Source organism: Spironucleus salmonicida, chromosome 5, assembly GCF_000497125.1.
Source record: "Spironucleus salmonicida strain ATCC 50377 chromosome 5, whole genome shotgun sequence".
NCBI classification, from domain to species: Eukaryota; Fornicata; order Diplomonadida; family Hexamitidae; genus Spironucleus; species Spironucleus salmonicida.
In genome coordinates this window covers 831,294-852,833 of record NC_090600.1, presented here as the reverse complement: position 1 = coordinate 852,833, position 21,540 = coordinate 831,294, and the positions used below count along the sequence as shown (strand labels likewise).

The 21,540-nt window shown below is 36.5% G+C and overlaps 11 protein-coding genes across 11 annotated transcripts; 7 read left to right on the top strand and 4 right to left on the bottom strand. All coding sequences in view use genetic code 6, as the record gives it.

The window, feature by feature from the left end:
* Positions 1–645: 645 nt before the first annotated feature.
* On the top strand, positions 646–1,590 carry SS50377_25110 (Serine/threonine-protein phosphatase; the record flags this gene model as incomplete). Its single annotated transcript, XM_067908947.1, has 1 exon — positions 646–1,590. One exon carries the CDS (start codon positions 646–648, stop codon positions 1,588–1,590), a length of 945 nt encoding a protein of 314 aa, XP_067763768.1.
* A 356-nt stretch (positions 1,591–1,946) lies between these two features.
* Positions 1,947–2,354, top strand: SS50377_25109 (uncharacterized protein; the record flags this gene model as incomplete). Its single annotated transcript, XM_067908946.1, has 1 exon — positions 1,947–2,354. One exon carries the CDS (start codon positions 1,947–1,949, stop codon positions 2,352–2,354), a length of 408 nt encoding a protein of 135 aa, XP_067763767.1.
* Positions 2,355–2,556: 202 nt separating this feature from the next.
* On the top strand, positions 2,557–5,823 carry SS50377_25108 (uncharacterized protein; the record flags this gene model as incomplete). Its single annotated transcript, XM_067908945.1, has 1 exon — positions 2,557–5,823. One exon carries the CDS (start codon positions 2,557–2,559, stop codon positions 5,821–5,823), a length of 3,267 nt encoding a protein of 1,088 aa, XP_067763766.1.
* A 315-nt stretch (positions 5,824–6,138) lies between these two features.
* Positions 6,139–6,309, bottom strand: SS50377_25107 (uncharacterized protein; the record flags this gene model as incomplete). The annotated part of the gene is made up of 1 exon (XM_067908944.1): positions 6,139–6,309. The coding sequence occupies one exon, from the start codon at positions 6,307–6,309 to the stop codon at positions 6,139–6,141; it is 171 nt and encodes a 56-aa protein (XP_067763765.1).
* An 876-nt stretch (positions 6,310–7,185) lies between these two features.
* Positions 7,186–13,443, bottom strand: SS50377_25106 (Transmembrane domain-containing protein; the record flags this gene model as incomplete). Its single annotated transcript, XM_067908943.1, has 1 exon — positions 7,186–13,443. The coding sequence occupies one exon, from the start codon at positions 13,441–13,443 to the stop codon at positions 7,186–7,188; it is 6,258 nt and encodes a 2,085-aa protein (XP_067763764.1).
* A 504-nt stretch (positions 13,444–13,947) lies between these two features.
* SS50377_25105 (4-alpha-glucanotransferase) lies at positions 13,948–15,594 on the bottom strand (the record flags this gene model as incomplete). Its single annotated transcript, XM_067908942.1, has 1 exon — positions 13,948–15,594. The coding sequence occupies one exon, from the start codon at positions 15,592–15,594 to the stop codon at positions 13,948–13,950; it is 1,647 nt and encodes a 548-aa protein (XP_067763763.1).
* A 97-nt stretch (positions 15,595–15,691) lies between these two features.
* Positions 15,692–16,162, top strand: SS50377_25104 (uncharacterized protein; the record flags this gene model as incomplete). Its single annotated transcript, XM_067908941.1, has 1 exon — positions 15,692–16,162. The coding sequence occupies one exon, from the start codon at positions 15,692–15,694 to the stop codon at positions 16,160–16,162; it is 471 nt and encodes a 156-aa protein (XP_067763762.1).
* A 1,656-nt stretch (positions 16,163–17,818) lies between these two features.
* On the bottom strand, positions 17,819–18,670 carry SS50377_25103 (Cathepsin B; the record flags this gene model as incomplete). The annotated part of the gene is made up of 1 exon (XM_067908940.1): positions 17,819–18,670. The coding sequence occupies one exon, from the start codon at positions 18,668–18,670 to the stop codon at positions 17,819–17,821; it is 852 nt and encodes a 283-aa protein (XP_067763761.1).
* Positions 18,671–19,265: 595 nt separating this feature from the next.
* On the top strand, positions 19,266–19,598 carry SS50377_25102 (uncharacterized protein; the record flags this gene model as incomplete). Its single annotated transcript, XM_067908939.1, has 1 exon — positions 19,266–19,598. One exon carries the CDS (start codon positions 19,266–19,268, stop codon positions 19,596–19,598), a length of 333 nt encoding a protein of 110 aa, XP_067763760.1.
* Positions 19,599–19,664: 66 nt separating this feature from the next.
* SS50377_25101 (uncharacterized protein) lies at positions 19,665–20,021 on the top strand (the record flags this gene model as incomplete). Its single annotated transcript, XM_067908938.1, has 1 exon — positions 19,665–20,021. The coding sequence occupies one exon, from the start codon at positions 19,665–19,667 to the stop codon at positions 20,019–20,021; it is 357 nt and encodes a 118-aa protein (XP_067763759.1).
* A 576-nt stretch (positions 20,022–20,597) lies between these two features.
* Positions 20,598–21,449, top strand: SS50377_25100 (Cathepsin B; the record flags this gene model as incomplete). The annotated part of the gene is made up of 1 exon (XM_067908937.1): positions 20,598–21,449. The coding sequence occupies one exon, from the start codon at positions 20,598–20,600 to the stop codon at positions 21,447–21,449; it is 852 nt and encodes a 283-aa protein (XP_067763758.1).
* Positions 21,450–21,540: the final 91 nt, after the last annotated feature.

The window sequence follows — 21,540 nt, the reverse complement described above, 5'->3', positions numbered from 1 at the left end:
ATAAATATAATCTAATTATATTAAGTTATTAAAAAACAGAATCTGAATAACAATTTATAAGTAAAATATCCTTAGTGGATACTACTAACCATAAGTGGAATTAAAGAAATATTTCACTAACTGATTATCATATTAAATTTAACGTGTTTATATAAATAATTAGTAAAATAATAGTATTTAGATAAATTTGTCAAAAAATATTTCTTGGCCTACTACTAAACTATACACTTCAAATAATCAAAAATCATAAAAATCATTGTATGAACTTCATAACCTATTCCTTTATTTTTATTGAATTGACTGTCGTAGCATAACACATATCTACAGAATAAACTATATATAAAATCATAAGTTCTAATAAACCAGAACAGATGATATCCAATTTCTAGGAATCAGAAAAATAACAGTAAATAGATTCGATCAGCTACTGTTAAGATAATGATATATTTTCAATTAAAATCAAAGTTTCTATATAATATAAGTATTACAACTGAAAAATTATTAATTATAAACAGAAATCTCAATAAATATAACTTTTGCTAGACGTCTCACTAGTAAGTAAATTACTGTGTCATTTGAAGTTTACCATAAAATCATTTTAAATATATAATATATATAAATATTATCCACTCCATAAAATACCAAATGGACGGTCCAGCTCAGCTAATCGAGCTTATCCATGCCAATATCTTTCCTCCCACTTCACTAATCCTACAAACAGTCCAAAAAGCAACCGAACTCTTTGCAGCAGAACCTAATCTTCTGCAAATTGACTCCCCAGTGACCATAGTAGGGGACTTGCACGGCCAGCTGTTCGATTTGCTGGAAATATTCACCATCGCGGGTCCTCCCCCTACTACTCGTTATTTGCTACTGGGTGACTACGTCGATCGGGGCCAGCATTCGATTGAGACAATTTCGCTCCTTTTGGCCCTCAAATGCATGCACCCGCGCTCATTTCATATGATCCGCGGTAACCACGAGGACGCAAAAATATGCTCCAACTACGGCTTTTCGACTGAGATCACAGCTAAAATATCAGACTTTCCAAGGGAAATTTGGCGGGCCATGATCGATTGCTTCGAAACAATGCCACTCGCGGCGGCTATAAAGTCAGGCGACTACACGACATTTGCAGTGCACGCGGGGTTGTCACCATCGTTGTTCAGTATGTCACAGATCAACGCGATTCCACGGTTTTCAGAATTTCCCGAGTCCTAGTAGTGCATCATCAACGACCTTCTATGGTCGGACCCATCGATCGATATATCGACCTTCGAGAAAAGCTCACGGGGTGCTGGATGTGGATTTGGGGCGCTGGTAGCAAAAAAGTTCTGTTACGAAAATGACCTTCAGCATATATTTCGGTCCCACCAGATGCAGAATGACGGCTACATGATCTATTTCAACGACCTGCTAAGCACGGTATGGAGCGCTCCCAGATATACCAATAAGCAAAATTTGGCCGCTATAGTAAAAATGGGCTAAAATGGAGTTAGGGAATACATAGTATTCGAGTGTAGTGTGGATTTTGATGGTAGGGCCGAGATCGGCAATATGCTCAACCCAGGAGCTATGGGTAAATGGTGAGATATTTGTTTGTATGGGTTGGAAACTCACCTGAAATTTAAGAACTTGATTATGTTTAAATATGACTATTTAATAGTATTGGTAAATAAGCAGAAACTTCATTAGTAAGTAATATAACTAGATATGTGTTATTATAACTCTCTAAATTTACTAAACTACCAACCTATTCAACTTATTAAATAATAAACTCGATACTGCAGGATACTATTATTTTTAATCTGATCCCGTATAATAACATTATGGATCTTTTACTATATTGAATTACAGCAATTCTTTATATGTAAATTATATTTACGATAAAAATAAATGATATAAAATATATATTTGAAGGATCTATTATTTCTCATTTACAGTAAATGTCTTCTCAAGGTTAAAAATGGACAAATAAAGAAATGTGCAACTTAGTGAAGCTAACATCTACTTGTAAAGATACATAGAATAGAATATAGTGGAGTATTATCTAATAGAGAATTTCTACTAGGTCAATAAATCAGCTTAAAAGGTAGTTTAATAATATCAAGCAAAGAAGACCAGAAATGCTGCTAGATGATGAATTGCATTTTGATACCTAGTTGAATAATGATTCCTTGGCCTCTCTAGCTTCCATTAGTAACAATTCTATGAATTTCTCTAAGAGTTTCACTATCGAAAATAGCTTTCATGCAAAGGTTATACAAGAACATGATACAATCGATGAAAGGCCTTTATACGAAAATTTTGATGAGATTCTAGCGCTACTAAACTCTTTATAGAAAACGTAGTGATTTTTCACATTAAATCTTGACTTAATAATTTTAATAATTATTATTATACTGTAATTAAATATCAATATTTTTAGTTAAAACTTACCGCAATTTTATTTGTAAATCTAGAATTACCGCAAACAAATTATGAATATCTTCACTTTTTAAGATTTTATACTATTATTATATATAGACATCCTTATTCAAACAATACACAGAATTCATGGACGATGTCATCTAGCACCAGTCTACTACACTATCTTTGCTATCGCAATCAATATAGTCTAAAATACAGCTAGCAAATTAAGACCTACACACCATAGTTAATTCACACCCATTTTTTGTGCTTTTTGAGCCCAGATTAGGGTGCAACGCGTAGTCTGACCACACGGTATCCCGGTCGGTGCTACCGGTCTTTAAAACTGATTTTTAGGAGCTATTTGCATCACTTCAGTGCCAAATACTGAAAGAACTGGAGCCAATAATCATCACGCTGGTCCAGAATACCGAGCTCTCCTGGAAAGGCGAAAACGGCAAAATAATGAAAAAATATAAGGAAATCGACTTCACAGCGGAGCTCCAGAAGCGGAAACTCGTCGAGCAGGAGCAAATCATTAAAGACATCTAGCTCCAAAAAGACACTATCCAGAAGAAGCTCCAGAGCGAAATCCTAGCCCTGCGCGAGATGCTCTTCCAGTCCAAGCGGATCGGCACGATCTACAAGCCAGATTACGACGGTTTCCAGCAGAAGCAGGAAACGAAAGATACGTTCTCCAAAAAAGAGCACGACGACATCGTGGCCGAAATCCTGAGCAAGAACGCCAACCTACAGAAGAAACTCGAGGAAAAGAACAGATCCGAGCTGCAGCAGATGCTCCAGCAAACCCAAAACGCCCAGAAAGACAACCAGGCGCTCAGAGAACGCATACAACAGCTGGAAAGCGAGCTGGAGCGCCTGAATTCGCGCTTTGAGTCCGAAATGCAGGGAAACAGCTCAGAATACGAGCATCTCATTTTGTCGCTCCAGACGCAGCTGGCGGACTTGCAGCAGAAGCTCAAGAGCGCAGTGGGCCGCTACGAGGACCTTCTGGAGGAGCGGGACGCCAAAATCGCGGATTTGGAGGCGCTAATTTCGCGTCTGAAGGCGCTCCAGACGCTCTCAAAAGACGATTTGGAGCGGCAGCGGAAGGAGCTGGAAAACGCCCAAAAGGGCCAAAAGGATCAAAAGGAGCGAAATTCGCCCGAATTTTTGAAGGAAATCGATTTTTTGCGGTCCGAAATTCGTCGATTGGAAGGGAATTTGGAGGAAGCGGAACGGCAGAAAGCGTACGTTTAGGAGGCGTTTGACGCGCTCAAAGCGGCCGAAAACGGCGCCAAAGGGAGCGAAAATGACGCCTAGACGTTCGAATCGAGCGTTTCGCAGGACATAAAAGATTTGCAAAATCTCTTAAGATTGGGAAAATCCGAATATGAAGCGTTAAAAGCGACTTCAAATTCGATTTTTCACTCCTTATTTGATTTGGAAAAGGGTGGAATAACGCGTTTTGCGCAGTTTCAAGACAAGCGCCACAGCCCTTACGAGCAGCTCAGGAGCGACATGAAGAAGCAGAAAATCGCCCCAGAGCAGCTGAAACCGCTCGCCAAGAGCCTCAGTTTGCTCAAAAACTGGTGCTTGCAGTTCTGCCCGGACGCGGAATCCGCGAAAACCGAAGATTTTGATTTTGATAACTTGGCTGGTTAGTACGAAAAACGGTCTGAAATGGACCGGAAACCGACGCCTGGGGCCGTAAATTCGGTTCTGTTGCATCCCTCAGTGCAACAAACGGAGCGGCTTCAGATGGGCGCGAACTGCGAGATCGGCATCAATACGTCGATTTGCGCGAGTTTGGACGATGGGCCGGTAGGAATGGCCATTTTGGTCGATAAATCGGTCATGTACGAGTGTGAGCGTTGTAGCAGCTCGAGAAGCGGCCGGAATTCGATTTTGGGCGGTTCGCAGAATTTCGGGTCGCGGCCAGGATCAGCGTAATTGGGCGGAGCTAATTAGTTGCAAAGGTCATATAATAGTGGGTGTAATGGTGACTACGGTAGTGGAAGGTAAAATTAAAACATTAATGGGAATATAATAAAGTAAAGTAATTAAAGTGGAAGGGAAAATTTAAATACTAATTAACATATAATAGACTAAGTAAATTAAACCGATCATTTCTCGCAGCGCCCCAGCTCCGGAATCGCGCTCCTTGACGACGGTTTCTAGCGGCGCCCGGGCGGCAAATCTGAGCATTTGAACAACAGCCAGACGACGCGAACCACAAACGACGACCTGCAGTTCAGCGGCGACGGCCAGCGGCCGAATTCGAGCCTCTATGCCTGCCCAGAATGCAACAAATCGGGCCGAATTTCACGCATTGAAATCGTTGGATCAGATGGAAATGTTGCGGCTTTGAACGTCAGCGGCGCCTGCGGGGACTGCAATTAGCGCACTTCGCGGCCTGAAATCGCATGCCACGGCTGCCTCAAATCTGGTAAAATTGGGGCCATTGGCGTGTTTGCGGAGGCCGAAAATGAGGACGAAATCGAGTATTTTGGCGAGGATGATTGGGAGGTAAAAGGAAAAGGAACGGAAAATAGGAACGGAAACAGCCGCCCGGGGTCCGGAATCGCAAGAAATGGAGATATGCACGCGGCGCAAATGGCGCGTGACATCGTTTTGAGCCCCGGCGACGGCGAGACTTTGAGGGATTTGGGGAATGGAAATAACGGATATAAGCAGAACGGTGCGGATTCGCGCAATATGCTCACTTACAACTGCCCGCACTGCCAGAAAATCACCCCCATCGGCGCGATCAATTTGGAGTCGAATTTGCTGCAAAATGCGGTCGGGTACCCAACGTTTGTCTTCGAGGACGCGGAGGTCATCCCTGGCGTGAATCGCATCACGTCGGCACCGAATTATGCGCAGCCGAAGTATGACCCGCATCACCGCGTGCTCTCCGCGCACAAGTCGAAGATCACGAAAATAGAGACGCAGGGCGTGTTCGATCGTCTGATTTTGCGTGCGCGCGAGCTCGAAGTGCGCTTCAACCGCAAGCGCGATCTGATTTTACAGGAGCGAAAGCGCACAACTGAGCGCGTGCTGCGCAGCCTCTCGCTCTTCATCGAGAACTTCCCGTCTCCAGAGCGTGGGCTCTTCTCCGTGAAAGAGGCGCGCAGCCAGCTCACGTAGAGCAAGCTGCAGAAGGCGAGCTAGATCGTGCACTTCCAGAATTCATCGGTAAGCATGAAGTTCAACTCGCCCGTAAAGCGCGCATTTGGGCGCCCGGTAAGCTCCAAGGTTGATGATTTGGAGATCAGCCAGCTGGCTACGAAAAGTGGCTTCAGGCAGCGCCCGATGAGCGGCGGAAGCCAGCGGGTTGGCAGTGGAAAGTCCAACGCGCGCCAGGACGGCATTATGCAGTTATTGGCCGCGAGCGGTGTGCTGAAAAAGTGAGGAGCTTATTTTATTTAGTGCATGATGAGAAGTTTGCGGGTAGAGTTTGGTCATTATACGGTAGATTATCTGTTATATTGTATAATAATTAGCACTATAGAAAAGCTGGAACTGATAAATTTTCGGAGTAGTTATGAATTAAGGTGTATTTGGTTGTAATGAGGCGAGGAGATTTGATAGATTTTGGTTATTGTCCTGATTTAATTATTTTTGTACACGATTTCCAGTACCATAAAAATAAATTAAATAACTAACGATGTAACGTTAAAAGTAATACTAGTGATACCTAAGCTAATGATGTGGACAAAATATGAATCATTACTCTGCCTTTCTTTTTTCTTCAGCCAGTCTCTACTTTTCTCTCATAATATTAGCATTATTTTCCATGGTTTGGGTTTAATCACCACGTTTTTCTTGCTTTTAGTTCTATTCGTTTCTTTTTCTAGATCTTTCGCGGTCAGTATCTCTCTAGTTTCCTCTCGTCATACTAAATTGAAAAGAAAGTTATCTTTATTAATTATAATATATAATTTATATTGCTTAATTAAATAATTTAAACTCCATTTATTTACTAGATAATAGATAAATATTTATTCCATCTTAAGTTATTGCATTCAATTCTATGATAGTAATTAATAAATAGACTAGTAAGGATAATATTCTTATACTGTTTACATCTTACATTACAATACTTTATTCTAAGCAATAAATATTTTTACTTCTTATGGTCTATGATTTTTGGCAGTCACGTAGCTATTAAGTCGGATAATTATAATTAAATGATATATGTTGAAATTTAAAAATATGTTAATAATTTAGCATAGTTATTGGTAAAATTATCTTATGAATATTTTTACGAATATAAGATTAATCCTGCTAATATTTAATGAAATTATTTAGCACAATATTTCTAGATATTATACATACTGGATTAATAGTTTATTAGAACTAATCTATATACATATAAAGATAATTTTTATTTACATAATAAATTATTAGATAAACCATGAATTCCTTACATATCAGATTCAATTGAACATTATAAAAATTGGATTTTGAATAAAATAAATATCAGATATACAATTATTTATTGTAACCAGAATAAGTAGTCACTATTCCGTATTAAGTTTTACTAAATAATGAAAATAAATTATTATTTACTTTTAGTTTTATATGTCATTTTATTGCTTACACTGTCCGAGTTAAGAAACTAAAATTCATCATAAATTATACTTAAATTAATATTAGTATCTCTGCTGATTTTTCTTTTACAATCTGAAATTGATGAATGCAAGTTACCCTATTTTTTAGTTCATATGTCGAAATATAAATATATTTGCAAAAATTTTTATAAAATAAAACTCACTTAAAGTTTTAAACATCTAAAAACGTTTGTAGTTTTAAATCTGCTTTTATTGGACTATATGATATTTCCTATGAAGCAAGTTGAATTGTTGGAAACATATTGCTTTGATCTTATATGGTTAATTTGCTACCCAAAGCATTATATTATTTAATGGAACATGTATGAGTATCCGGCTATTAGTAATTAATAACTAAGGGTTCCTCAAATGTAGAATTTGGAATTTTTGTTAAATTATTTATACTCTCATCATCATTACTAGTACTATCATTGTTTAACATCATAGCTAAAAGTTTTTTCGACTTGATATTGTTCTTATCAGGATTTTCTTACTATCGAATATCACAAAGGTATTATACATACTGTTTTCGTGTTTTAAAAATTCTTTTAACACCAGTTATTCCAAAATATCCCTCTTAAAGTCGTACATTTTTCCTATGATACCAATGGGAGCCTTATAAATTAAAATATAAAAGACTTACAAACACTATAATAAGTGAAACTGATTACAATAATATTTCTAACTACGAGCTTGAATAATTATTTCGTCTTGCTATCTCAAAATCTCCTATTGAAGTGATGAACTATGCCCAGATTGCCGAGGAAATTAAGTTTATACCAAATTCTACTGCTGATATATGCATCATTATAATAACATTAATGACATTAAAAAATATTTGGGTGCAAAGACTAGAAAAAAATACATCGTATTATAGAACAGCGTTAAAGATTTCTCCTGGATATATTATACCAATTGTGCCATTTACTATAAAGGAAGCTATCGATAGTCTACCTATTGCACCTACCTCACCGTATTTACCAAGAATTATATCAAAAAGATAAAATTAAGCTCCGTTTAAAACAATTGCTGCATATACCATTAATTATCCAAACATAATATTCGAATCCGATGACTAAGAAAAATACCCTGGGTCTAAGGATTTTTATATGGCATATACTATTTAGGTGACGATAGGCAATGCAACTGCTATAAATACTGACAGTTTTTATTATAATTTAAACCTAAAACCAGCAAGAAATATACACATAAAAAGTGTAACCAGGGGTCCAGCAATCTTATAAATTTATTCTCCGAAATCTTACACAACATCAGTTACTGCAATGTATTGCACAAAGTGAAAACTAAGTTCGATTAGTGCTGATAATACAAAAAGAAAGAAGTGCGACGGTAGATTATAGAAAAATTACTTATATGTTGGAACAGCTAAAAAGAAGAATACCAGTATGAATGGTATCATTGAGAAGATATTTACTGAAATTTACATGAAAAAGTCGTCAATATAAACATCCTGGATTGCAATAATAATTGCTAATGCCTAGGATAATATAACAAATACAAGATGCGGCCCAATATGTTTTATACGTTTTTTTGAATAAATTATCATCAAGCGCTTAGTTCTTTTAGTTGTTTTAAATATAAATACTAATATTACTACTAATATCAGTATAATAAGCAGAGATATTAAAATTATCTTTAACAAATTACTTGAAGTTATAATCTATTTAACACATCTTTTTGATACCAATATATAATTAGGACCGCAGTATTCACATAGTATAAGTTCCCACTAACTTTTATAACAAACTCCGTTTCTCGTAGATTCTAGTAGACAGCAACATCGTGAAAACTATTCAGTGTGGCATTCACATGTTGTGTATCCTTTATCACATTCTGAACAGATATTTCCAGACCAGCCTTTTTAACACGTACCACATACCTAGTAAGCGCCTACATTTATGCAATTACCTCGCAGTTTGTCGTTTTGTGGGAGAGTAATCGTTCCGCAATATCCCTTTATATTTATAAGATCTGACCTGCAGATAAGACACTAATTAGATGCTATGTCAAAACTAAGGCACGGTGCATCTGTACATGTTACGGTGCTACTAGTTTAGTAGCACTCTCCGGGGAAGTGAGTTGCGTGCTGCTTACAATCCGACCCGAAAGTGCCCTCTACTGTGCACAAGGAGCAGTTGAAGGACTACTACTATGGCCCGCACGTTGTACAATACGTATCGCCGGAGTTGTCCTCCCCACAGGAACTGGTACCAGAGGTAAGGCAGTAGCCCCCGAACTCAGCAAAGCCATCCTCGCACTAGAGACAGTTTGTGGAAATAGCGTAGCCAGGCGAACAGGACGCGCATAAGATCGACTCTCCCGCATAGAAGCAGTTCCCCTGAGCGCAATCTGCGCACGAAATCAGACACCTATTATCTCCAATAATTGCTCTCTCGCTCGGAGGCAGAGAATTGGAGCTGGTGTAACCAGGCTGGCACTCGTTGCACTCACCAGATGAATCCATTGCGTATCCCATTGCGCAGCTGAGACAGAGCGGCATCGCGTAGTTGTACTAGCACTGCTGGCAGAAGCTATCCAGAGAGTCGTCGGCGTTACTGAAACAAGACCCGGTGGCTACGTCGTTTCGGTAGTAGCAGCTGCCCCCTTTCTCCAGCTCCGAGCACTCGTCACAAGAGGGTCCAGCGTACCCTTTGTAGCAACTACATAACGTTCTGTCTTGAAGAACGAAACAGTCCCCGTTCGGGTTTGAAGTGGGCGGGTAGCACTTGTTCTCATGGAATATAAACCCAATGTAACAGCTGCGGCAAAAGTGTGAGGGGACCTTGTGATAGCACTCCCCCGCGCAGTCTGGAAGCACGCACTTTACTAGACATTGCTGGTCGACGAGAACCTTGCCTGCGAGGCATTGCAAGCAGATCATATTCCCAGTCCCGTCAATGTAGCATTCATCGTCGGTTACCTATGTATGGCACATGCCTTCAGCGAAGACAAAACCATCCAGGCAAACATCGCACTACTGGCCAGTGAACGATCCAGAGCAGCTCGAACACTGTATTCCGGATGGAGTCTGGAAGCAGGTCCCCTAGGGGCACGTGGTGCATTGCTGAAAACATCCGCCAAGAGCCGCCACAAACCCATTAGATGTATCACAAGTAAAGCAACCGCCCAAGATATATCCGGCTTAGCATGGGCCCAAACATACAAAGTTACCAGAAATAGTAATATAGCATCTATCACCTTAGCATTTTTGACAGACTTCTAGGCATTCAGTCCCTATATTGATAAACCCTATCTAACACCCCTAACATGTAGGTCCTTAAAAATTATCATTACAAGAAGAACATACTATCTCTCCACGATCATAGTAACAATCTCCGTTACATCCATTACATATTTAAAGGCATTATCCCATAAAGCTACCCGTACCTGACTAACAAGAATCACAATGTTTTCCCAGGGCGTAGCGTTTACACAGACAAGATTGGTCGGGTTAACACTCACCATTAATACAATTTGTGGGAAGACACTAGAAAATGCATTAATCGTCAATCAAAATAAAATCTGCAAGGCAAGAAAAACAGATAGTCTTCGATTCAATCTTAATGCACACTCCATTGGTTAGCTTCTCGTCTTCTAAGGGGTAGCAAGAGTATTCATAAAATTGCTAGCCAACTGGGCATTTGTCACATCTTTCGCCGCTGATGCCTGGTAAGCATGATACGCATTTAGTATTACATTGTGCGGCTGGCTGAGCACATGGTTCTAGAAAATAGCAGTCCCCGGTATGACACTCTTCACATTTTTAAAGACATTTTTGACCTTGTTTAACATATCCAACTACACAGTCTTTACACAAAGGCGATTTATACCCTACTAAACATGCTGAACATTCCCAAATTCCACTATTACCAGTTAAATATACACATCCTACACCATACTAACACCATTCTTTACTACAAGGTGTTTTACAATCTTCCTAATTTGGATCTATACAAAACTAACAGCTGATCCCACCTTATCGTTCAGAACAATGGCAGTGCCTATCATAACAAGTATTATCATTGCAATCAAGTTTATTCCGACATTCAAATGTATCACAAATACTATACTTATTCGCATACCCATTAAAACAAATACATAAATTGTTAACAACCTAGCCATGATAACATGTTGATGTTTAATCGTTATTACACCTTGGGAATTTCGGTATAAAATTACAGCTATTAGCCCCACCAAAACAAAACTTACAAAGATCAATTTAACATTACTCTCCAGTTTTTCCTTCCTTACATTAGCAACCTTTAAGTTCATCACATGACACACCGTCTTAGCAAAATCCTGGTTTGCATTAATATTCATCACAATTTTAACCTTTATATCCATCTTTACATGTCAAAGATCGGCCATTAAACGTACCTTAGCACTAAAGTATGCATAGATTTTCTTAATTTTTAATATTTATTAATATTTATTTCTTTATTTATTATTAAGTGAATGGTTAAATTTCTGGTATAACTTCTTCTACGAATCCAGTAATATCAACAGAAAAGAATCCTTTTAACCGAACCAAGCCACTATTTTTTTAATCCACTATCCAGTCACCAGTTGCTAATAAAATATTAACCTCAGCCCCAGCTTTCATAGCATCATAACTTATAGTATATGATCCATTTTGTTTACCAGATGCATTAACTATATACATATTCTCATAAATATTCCCGCTCTGTTATACGACAATAAAGGCGTCATCTACACTGTTTATAACTGTAGATTAATCAACTATATTATAAAGTTTATTATCGTGTGAATTATCAAACATAATATCGCAATTTGAGCTTTCAGGGGTATTAATGACAAAATTCATAAGAAGATTCTTTAAAATATTTCTTTTAAAAGTAGGTACAACACCAAAGAACATTCCAGTATTTTATAATTCAATATTCCCACTTACTATTATGAAATTAATATTAGTATCCATAATTTTCTCCGCAACCCCACTAAATTAAGATATACCTAATAACTCTATCTTTATTTCATTTTAAACAATTATATAATTTAATATACTCGATTTTATAGATTTACATATACCAAATATAACACCTTTATTATGATATTAGCCCTGTTTTATGTTAATATAATTATGAAATGAAGCATTCTAAATAACTAGATTATCTGTTTCTAATCCCAAACTGTACGTATTTAAACAGTATCCTATTTTATTTATTTAAATATTAAAATTATATGAGATATTGGTAAACTTACAGTTTTAATTTATCTTCCCGATACCAAAACTACTAAATTCTCCATCATGATCTCCTTTAATAGTTAAATTCAGTGATACTTCATCTAGCTAAACATTCTTCAAATTATTATAGAAGTATGAAATCCCTTATGATTATGAATTTTCCATTAGTAATGATGAATTACAGGATATAGAAGCTATTTCAACATTTTCTATACTATTCCTGGCTAATAATGTTATTAAGAATGTAGTATCTAATTTTTCATAATATGATTGAATTGCAATATTAGATATTTTGATATTATAATTTATCTATTATGCTATTTAATCTATAAAAATATTTCCTGCGTTCTATGAAATTACCCTAATTTATAGTTTCAATTTTGCTATGTTACCCTACAATATATCAGTAACCCCATATATATTAATATTTGGCAATGAAGAATAAGAACAGATTTCTAATATAATCTAGCAACTGATAATATTATTAGCATTTTATGAAATTCCATAAATTTCATTAACCTCCCTCCCTATTATGTTAACCTTAACTTATGACAAAGTACCAACACAACTTGAAGCTATCCCAAATAGTTAGTTAGAGTCTTTTATATCAAGAACAATAGCAACTGGAAAACCGTTATTGAGCATTTTACAGAGTCCAAATACTTAAGATGAATTAGATATTTACAAATTTATATGTAAAAATCTAGAATTCAAGCTATCTATGGTTTTGGATAGTCCAAAAATTTTAACGTCTGTCTTAAAAATTATATTGCAAGTAATAGCAAAATTGCATCTGGTGAATTCGGAATTAAAGATTTCGTTAAAATATGAAATATCTACGTTATTATTTATATTACTACTTTCAATTAGAAACCAAGAATCGTAAATAGTAGCTCCGTTCAACTGTTAAATCAATAGGATAGAAATTTAAATTTCGAATTCTAAAATTATTCTAATATTACTAAGAAAACCAGACAAGTTCTCTATAAACATACTTCCTTATTGAATATCAGTTATTTTTAATGTATTACGCGCTCCAGATAGGGCCCCACTAAACTGCTTTATTGAGGAAGATTCTGACACTTATATTGTCAAATCCGTAAGAATAGCAAAATTAGCATCCTTAAGTATATTAAGCTGTCTAAAGTCATCTGCTTTTTCTATTAAAATAACGTTCAATGTTAGAAACATTTTTCGTTTTTATATAAAGTATATTATAATAAATATATAACAAATACTGTTAACAAGTCCATATATTAAGTAGTAGAATATATGAATAATCTATTTTAGTAAAATTAATTTTAATAGTACTTTAATTTTTATAAAATACAATTAATACTCCGAATTAATACAATTTCTAAATGATGAGTTATCATATTATAGTGAGCTTGAACTTAGACGAAACTAACTAATTATCAACATTATGATTATATTATATAATATTTATCAAATTAAAATTTGAAATTATTTACTTTATTAATATCTTTTAAATGAGTAATTTTTTATGTGCACAAAATGATAAATCGTTTTTTAAAAATTTATTGTCATTATTATTTGATAATAAATTAACCTTCATTCACACCACACTCAGATGTACGAATTCTTACCTCCACCTACTATATTCATTCTCATGTGAAATGACCAATAAAACTATTTACATCTCTACACGCCTATTTTCGAATCAATATTCATCCCTCACTACGCCCTTCCTGTACTTTCTGCAATTTTTAATAGCTCTACACCCAACTCATCCACACAACCTTTCTAGAGCTATAACTATCTAGAACAGCCTAAAAATGAGCTTAAATCTAGATACGCTACCAATGCCTCGCTCTTAAATGAGCTCTAGCTTAGCCAGCCTTTATCGCGTGACAGAATTCCCAGCCGCTCGAGTGCACCATCACAATAGTCTACTATTAGCATATTATTCGTCAGTCTCTTCAGCTGCCTGAAATTGTCGTAAAAATCACCTTCCCAAACATCTGCAATCCCCAGCAGCTCAAAAGCCCCGAAATATAGCGCCTTCAACGAAAAAATCCGCCCAGCGTGTAGGATGCCGGCGGAATCTGCCCCTGCAAAATTATACCGGAGTGCTCCAAACTGCCAGACATCGTGAGGGTGCGCTGACCCCGCTAGCTCTAAGTCACCCTGCAAGAAAATACGCCGCTCGGCCGCGTAGCGAGCTGCACCCAGAAGCTGCCCGTGTAGCACGAATTGTAGGTAAAGTTACGTGTCTAGCTCGTCCTGAAGCACCCCCAATCCCGAGAAGCCTAAAATGAACGTTTCCCGTTCCAGAGGGCTCAGCACTTCAAAAGCACACTAGTTGAAGAAGGAAGTTTCTGGCCATGTAATGGGGTCTGTAGAGCCGAACTCGTGTGATAGAGCCATGAATAGGCAGTAGCCGGGCAGCCAGTATGTTATTACAGCACTTTTGGCCCAGTTCCGCGCCTTTTAGAGCAAAATATTGTTGCCGTTCTGCGCCCACCACGCACGCATGTGCGCTTCACCGGGGAGCACCTTGTCACCTGATAGGGTTAAAAGTGAGGTATCCAGATATATCGGGTTCAGTGCAAATGAGCTCACACACTGTGTATTCTGCAGCAGTTTTACGCCACTAAGCCTGCTCTGGGCGGCAATATCGGTTACAGTCTTCAAGTTCGAATAGTTTAGAGCTAGCACGTCCATGTCCACGGTCAGACCGCCAAGTTTCAGCCGGTTATCACCGAATCTGAAAAATGAGTTAATGACCGTTATGGGCTCAGATGCGGTAATATTCCTGTGCTCCCCCGCTTCGTAGTCGTCAGCAAAATACTTGAACTGGATAAACTGATTTTTCGGTAGTTGAAGCTCTGCCTCAAAGGACCGGTTTCCAACGTATCGCATGGGGAGGTTGTCTGTCCAGTTTGTAAACGAGCCACATACGCTCATACGGCTCACAGGGTATGCGGCTAAGACTCGGAACACCAAGACACAATTAAATGCAGACGTAGAAATATTGGAGTCGATTATGGAGCGTTCGGGTTTAATGGTTGGAAAGATGGTTTTTAATGGTGAAATGTTCCAAGGGTCCCTGGATGAAGGTTCAAAATCATCATATAGGGCTACATTTACTGATTAAAACTACATTAATCTTAGATCAGAATACGTGTCATTTAGGTTAGAGACATAACTATACGTCGTTTGGGGCGGAAATGGTTTAGAAATTATAACCGAACCTTACAGCTGCTCATTTTTATATATGAGGTCTATTCCATCCACCGGAAAGTCACTGCATTTAGACACCACTCTCAGTACTTCGCCTTCCTGGAGATTGTAGCTCGCCAGTGTAAAAGTATACCTCATTCTGATTTGGTGTAAGTTACAAAATTATTTATGATTATAATATTATATAATATATAAGACAATAAAAAAATCGTATTTGCTTACCACTCAATAATGAATGCTCATAACCACAATTACATCACGCTGTGACTAGCTTAAAAATATCAAAATTGAGCAGCAAATTAATGTCAGCCCTCTAGGTCCAATATCGCGCTTGGAGTCGCCAATTGCCTTACTGGACGGTACTAGCAAAACCAACGAAAACCAGCAGCCGCCGCGTGTGATTTGCGTCCAGCAGCCTTCCAGTTTTCCAGAAGACTAGCCCGTCAAAAGCAGCGTTTTAGGGCCGCATCTTCTGAGCAAGCTGCCCAGAACACGGCTCTAGCCGCGCGATTTGCGCCTGCTGATATAACGCTCACAAATGCATGCCTTATTGCAGACGGAGTGCGTCAGTTTGTACAAATTCTGGTTTATAGTTTATCGCGAAGTGATATAAGCAGGGCGTGCAATCTGCATACAAGTTTCGCACAGTTTCCAATTAGCGCCGCGGCGCTACTTCGCAGCACGAGTTTCCTGGCTCGCCTGCTGATATAAGCTGTCCCAGAATGTGCTGAAATCTCCTAAATTCGCTCCGAAATGGCCTTCCCGGGACTGTGGTTTTCACTGCACAGAAAAAGTATGGCGGCGCGCGTAAACTTGAAACGCGATGGCATTCAAGTTTACGGGAGGTATAATGCATTATTTTACATATTCCTATTCTTTTCTTTTCCCCCTTCCAAACACGGGCCACGTTGCGAGCCTCTTTCGCTGAAAGTGAACTCAAACCGCTCCGGTAGTGGGTGCTCCTCTGGGCAGAAACGGTGTTCTTGAGTTGTAAAATCTCCCATGTGCAGCAGAAATGCGATATGGCAGGCTCCAACTGCTTTTGCCGACTGCAGAGTCTCGCGTGGGCAGTTCGGGTGTGGTTTTGTAGAATTGTGGAGTGAATTATTAAGTGTATATAAGCACTAATTTTATATTTTGGAATTAGATTAAAATATTTTGTTGTAATTATATAATAATATAATATATTCGAAAAGTAATGTGTAAACAAAATTTCATGATAATTCGCAATAATATAAATATATAAAGCAATATCGAAATTAAAACTGGTAGTTAAAAATCTAGATAAAAATTAATAAAACTAAATAATATTAGCTTCCATAATGAAAAGGATTTAGAGGCTACCGAAGCACATCCTCAAGCAAATAACAAAGTAAAATTTTAATGAGACCCGCATGTTCCAGCAGAGCATACCTCCTAGCTCGCCTAGGGTTCGCCTAGGGTCTTTTATAGATGCGTTAAAAATTATAGATATCAAATTAATACATTCTGCAAGGCTGGCCGGTACCTTCGAACTTAGTGAATGACTATTATGTGTCCTGTTTTGAATCTTATAGCTAGAATTGGTTTATCTTGCAGTAATTGTCAATAAATTAGGTAATTGCTTGGACAATATGTAAAATATAGCTTTGGTGTTTTTCTAATGATAATTACTAGTAGCGTGTGATAGTTTCAACCATTAAACCTTATTTATAGTCACTAAAATCTATAGGAGTAAAATTACATATTAAATAATAAAAATCTACTTTAGCATGCAAATTTATACACAGGGTTAATATACTTAACATAAATTATATATACGAAAACCCTTGGAAAAACTGATTATTAGTTATTTTAACACGTTATTATTTATTATTTGTGTTAAATGTATACCTATAATAATCTATAAATAATATTAAAATTATATTGCAACTAACATTATATTAAAAATCATATCACATCCGAACGTTAATCTTATCGATGGTATTATTTAGTGTTTAACAACTTATATTAATATATCGTGTATCAAAAATGTCTTACTAAAATTCTAATAGAAATTGTATAATATTTGTAATTTATTAGAATATTCATTATCTATCGCAAGAATATAACTGTTTATATGTAACTTAACAAATTAGATTTTACTGATGCATTGGAATCGATTATAAAATTTGGATAGATAGTATCAACAAGTTAGAATTTCTTGGCGCATACCAATGTCTTGAGATTATCATGAATGCATTTATAAAAGTTGAAAATCAATGAAAATTATCCAATAAAGTATGTAAGGTCATTGCCCATACTGCATGTGTTTGTCGTAGTGAGATGGATGCATCTTCGAAAGCAGCCTTATTTCATTGAAAAATGAAAATAGAGAATATAGTCAGACGTCCATCAAGTAGCATTGCTCCTCAATGCCACAATCGTTGGTCCCTCTTACAATCCTGAAGAATCCATTTTCACCCCAAGTTGCACTCCAAGAGTTTTTGAGGATCCAAAACTTAACGTGGTTCTCCTCGCCATATCCGACGAAATTTACTGCGTGACCGCCAACTGGACCACCGAATACATGCTAATAAATTCCACTTTCATAATATGAAAAATCTTCATATGTGGTTAAAGCTGTTGTCACAGTACCTATCTGAAGAGCTTCAAGAATTGATTGCTCATTCTGGCAGACAAATTTAAAACTTTTAGAACGAGTCTTCTCGGGAAGAGAAGATCCATCGTCACACTTAGTATCACATGGCAGTTAATATTATTAATAAGATAAGCAACTTTCTGGGACTGTGCCGGTCTTTTGAAGGAAATTCTAGACTAAGGGAAGATATCCACCAGTACAGCCCACCTCAAGAGTATCGCAATCAACTAGATATTACTCAGACAGAGGAGTTCTTGCATCATCTTTGGAGGCAATACAAAGATTGTCAGCAAGCTAGTGGCTAGCAGAGAAAGCCCAGCATGATGCGCACCGGTTCTAATCACGAACAGTTTCTGGACCAACACACTTAGGTCTAAGCTCTGGCCAAGATAATTACTTAGCAATGGGCTTTCCATTACTTGCAAATGGGGCATGCGGTTGAGATCTCTATTTAAGAATTGGGGAAAGTCTAGCTTAAAACTCTTATCTAGTTAACTCTGGGTCAAATTTCGGTTTCCAAGTAAGCCTGGGTGTATTAATAAGTTGTTGATACACTTTTTCAGAGTGCATGAACTACGAGAGCACTGCAAGCATTTCTGGAATGGGCAGTTATACTGGTGTAATGTAAAATTATTTACATTAATTGTTAAATAAATAGCTCCCCTCCAGTTGAGCAAATATAAAAACATTGGCTAATAAGCTCAATAAAGACTATTTATATATTTAAAGCAATCAACTGACAAGACTTGCATAATTTTTATTTAAACACAATACTAAATTTCTTCTAATCTTCTATATCGTAACTATCCAAGCAATCGCAGCTTTGGAAATTATATATTAATATATATAAATATAAATTAAATGTCAACTGAAACTGTTTGTAGAATTGCAGTATGATAACATAAATGATATATGATCCTTATTAGTTCATGAATGTTAATATTATGAAAAATAATGTTAGTTCATATTTAAATAAATCTGGGTTAAATAATCTTTTTTTAAGTAATACATTATGTGTGTTTTCTATAAAATAAATAAAATAATTATCTATATAGATATTATTAAATAATTTTGAATAATTTGTAACTAGATAAATTTATCATGATTAAATTATTACTATTACGTTACAGAAAATATTATAATAATAATATATATAATACCAATAATATTTGATCCGTCACTCCTTTTAATGATAATATCAAACCTTTGGCGTTATCTTAAAAGCTTCTTTGTTAAACCACAGATATTACCTTTAGTAGGCACTAGTTAATTAGAACATTGCCCATCTGATGTTTTTAGAGATGTTATGAATGATTTATTAGGAGAGTTGGGTATACCTGAAGGTCCAGTCGAAGAGTAATTCGAACCAGAAGAATAGTAAGAACTATTAAGTTAAGAATAAATTACTCATATTAAGGAAAATCTGGCATTATATGTGCATGATTAAAATTTGATGATGCTTTATGTAATGAGTGGTGGTGATCTAAGTGAGGTAGATAATTGCAACTAATTTGACTAGTGACTTCAAATTTAAACCGAATCAATATTATATACTCATAATTTTATAAATACCTTTCCTTTTAATTGAATGGATAATTCACTAAAACGATAATAGAAGGCTGATATTGGTTAAGCCTTTGCATTAATGCATGGAATGAGGCCTATACCCCGAACACTTAACGCTAAAACTTAATTAGATTCAAAATTTTTATAATTAGCTGATGCATTATAGGAGATAGATGCTTAAGAAGAGATAAACATTGACCACTAGATAAACATGGATTCCGATTTAAGTATAAATGAAAAAATTAAGATGGGTATAAGAGCTGCTAATCATTTATTGAAAAAAACGTTTAAAATCGAAAAGCGAATTTAGTAAATTGAGGAGTTTTATATGAAGGAGCTATGGAATGGTCAATAGGAAATCCTAAGTAATCTAGAGTGAAAATTATATTATTATAATATATTATATCTATTAATATATTCATTTTAAAAATTAAAATTTGAACACCACTTCTTAATGGGAAGGCAGGTTCTGAGTTCGCTCAGGGGAAGTTCCTCATATCTTCGATAGAAAGTATCTCTAGTAATGGAATCCTTAGCACACGCTAAGGAAGATGTAAGAGACAGTCATCCTGCCAGAGGAATCTTTATAGATTAACCTCAACTTGATGAGGGCTATCCCATTCATTTCCAAATATATATATTTTTCATGATTTTAATCATAATACTGATAGAATGATCATTATAAATGGTTATTTCCTTTATTTTTATTTTAAGCATAGCTTTTTTTATATCTCAATATTGACGAAAACTATAGTTGTTATTTATGATTCCAAATGAAGTATATTAAAGATATATTTATATCTTGATTATTTATTTATTATATCTATGTTAAATAGACTACTTTATAATTTTTTACTTTTTGATTCTTAAATTTGCTCAACTGGAGGGGAGCTATTTATTTAACAATTAATGTAAATAATTTTACATTACACCAGTATAACTGCCCATTCCAGAAATGCTTGCAGTGCTCTCGTAGTTCATGCACTCTGAAAAAGTGTATCAACAACTTATTAATACACCCAGGCTTACTTGGAAACCGAAATTTGACCCAGAGTTAACTAGATAAGAGTTTTAAGCTAGACTTTCCCCAATTCTTAAATAGAGATCTCAACCGCATGCCCCATTTGCAAGTAATGGAAAGCCCATTGCTAAGTAATTATCTTGGCCAGAGCTTAGACCTAAGTGTGTTGGTCCAGAAACTGTTCGTGATTAGAACCGGTGCGCATCATGCTGGGCTTTCTCTGCTAGCCACTAGCTTGCTGACAATCTTTGTATTGCCTCCAAAGATGATGCAAGAACTCCTCTGTCTGAGTAATATCTAGTTGATTGCGATACTCTTGAGGTGGGCTGTACTGGTGGATATCTTCCCTTAGTCTAGAATTTCCTTCAAAAGACCGGCACAGTCCCAGAAAGTTGCTTATCTTATTAATAATATTAACTGCCATGTGATACTAAGTGTGACGATGGATCTTCTCTTCCCGAGAAGACTCGTTCTAAAAGTTTTAAATTTGTCTGCCAGAATGAGCAATCAATTCTTGAAGCTCTTCAGATAGGTACTGTGACAACAGCTTTAACCACATATGAAGATTTTTCATATTATGAAAGTGGAATTTATTAGCATGTATTCGGTGGTCCAGTTGGCGGTCACGCAGTAAATTTCGTCGGATATGGCGAGGAGAACCACGTTAAGTTTTGGATCCTCAAAAACTCTTGGAGTGCAACTTGGGGTGAAAATGGATTCTTCAGGATTGTAAGAGGGACCAACGATTGTGGCATTGAGGAGCAATGCTACTTGATGGACGTCTGACTATATTCTCTATTTTCATTTTTCAATGAAATAAGGCTGCTTTCGAAGATGCATCCATCTCACTACGACAAACACATGCAGTATGGGCAAT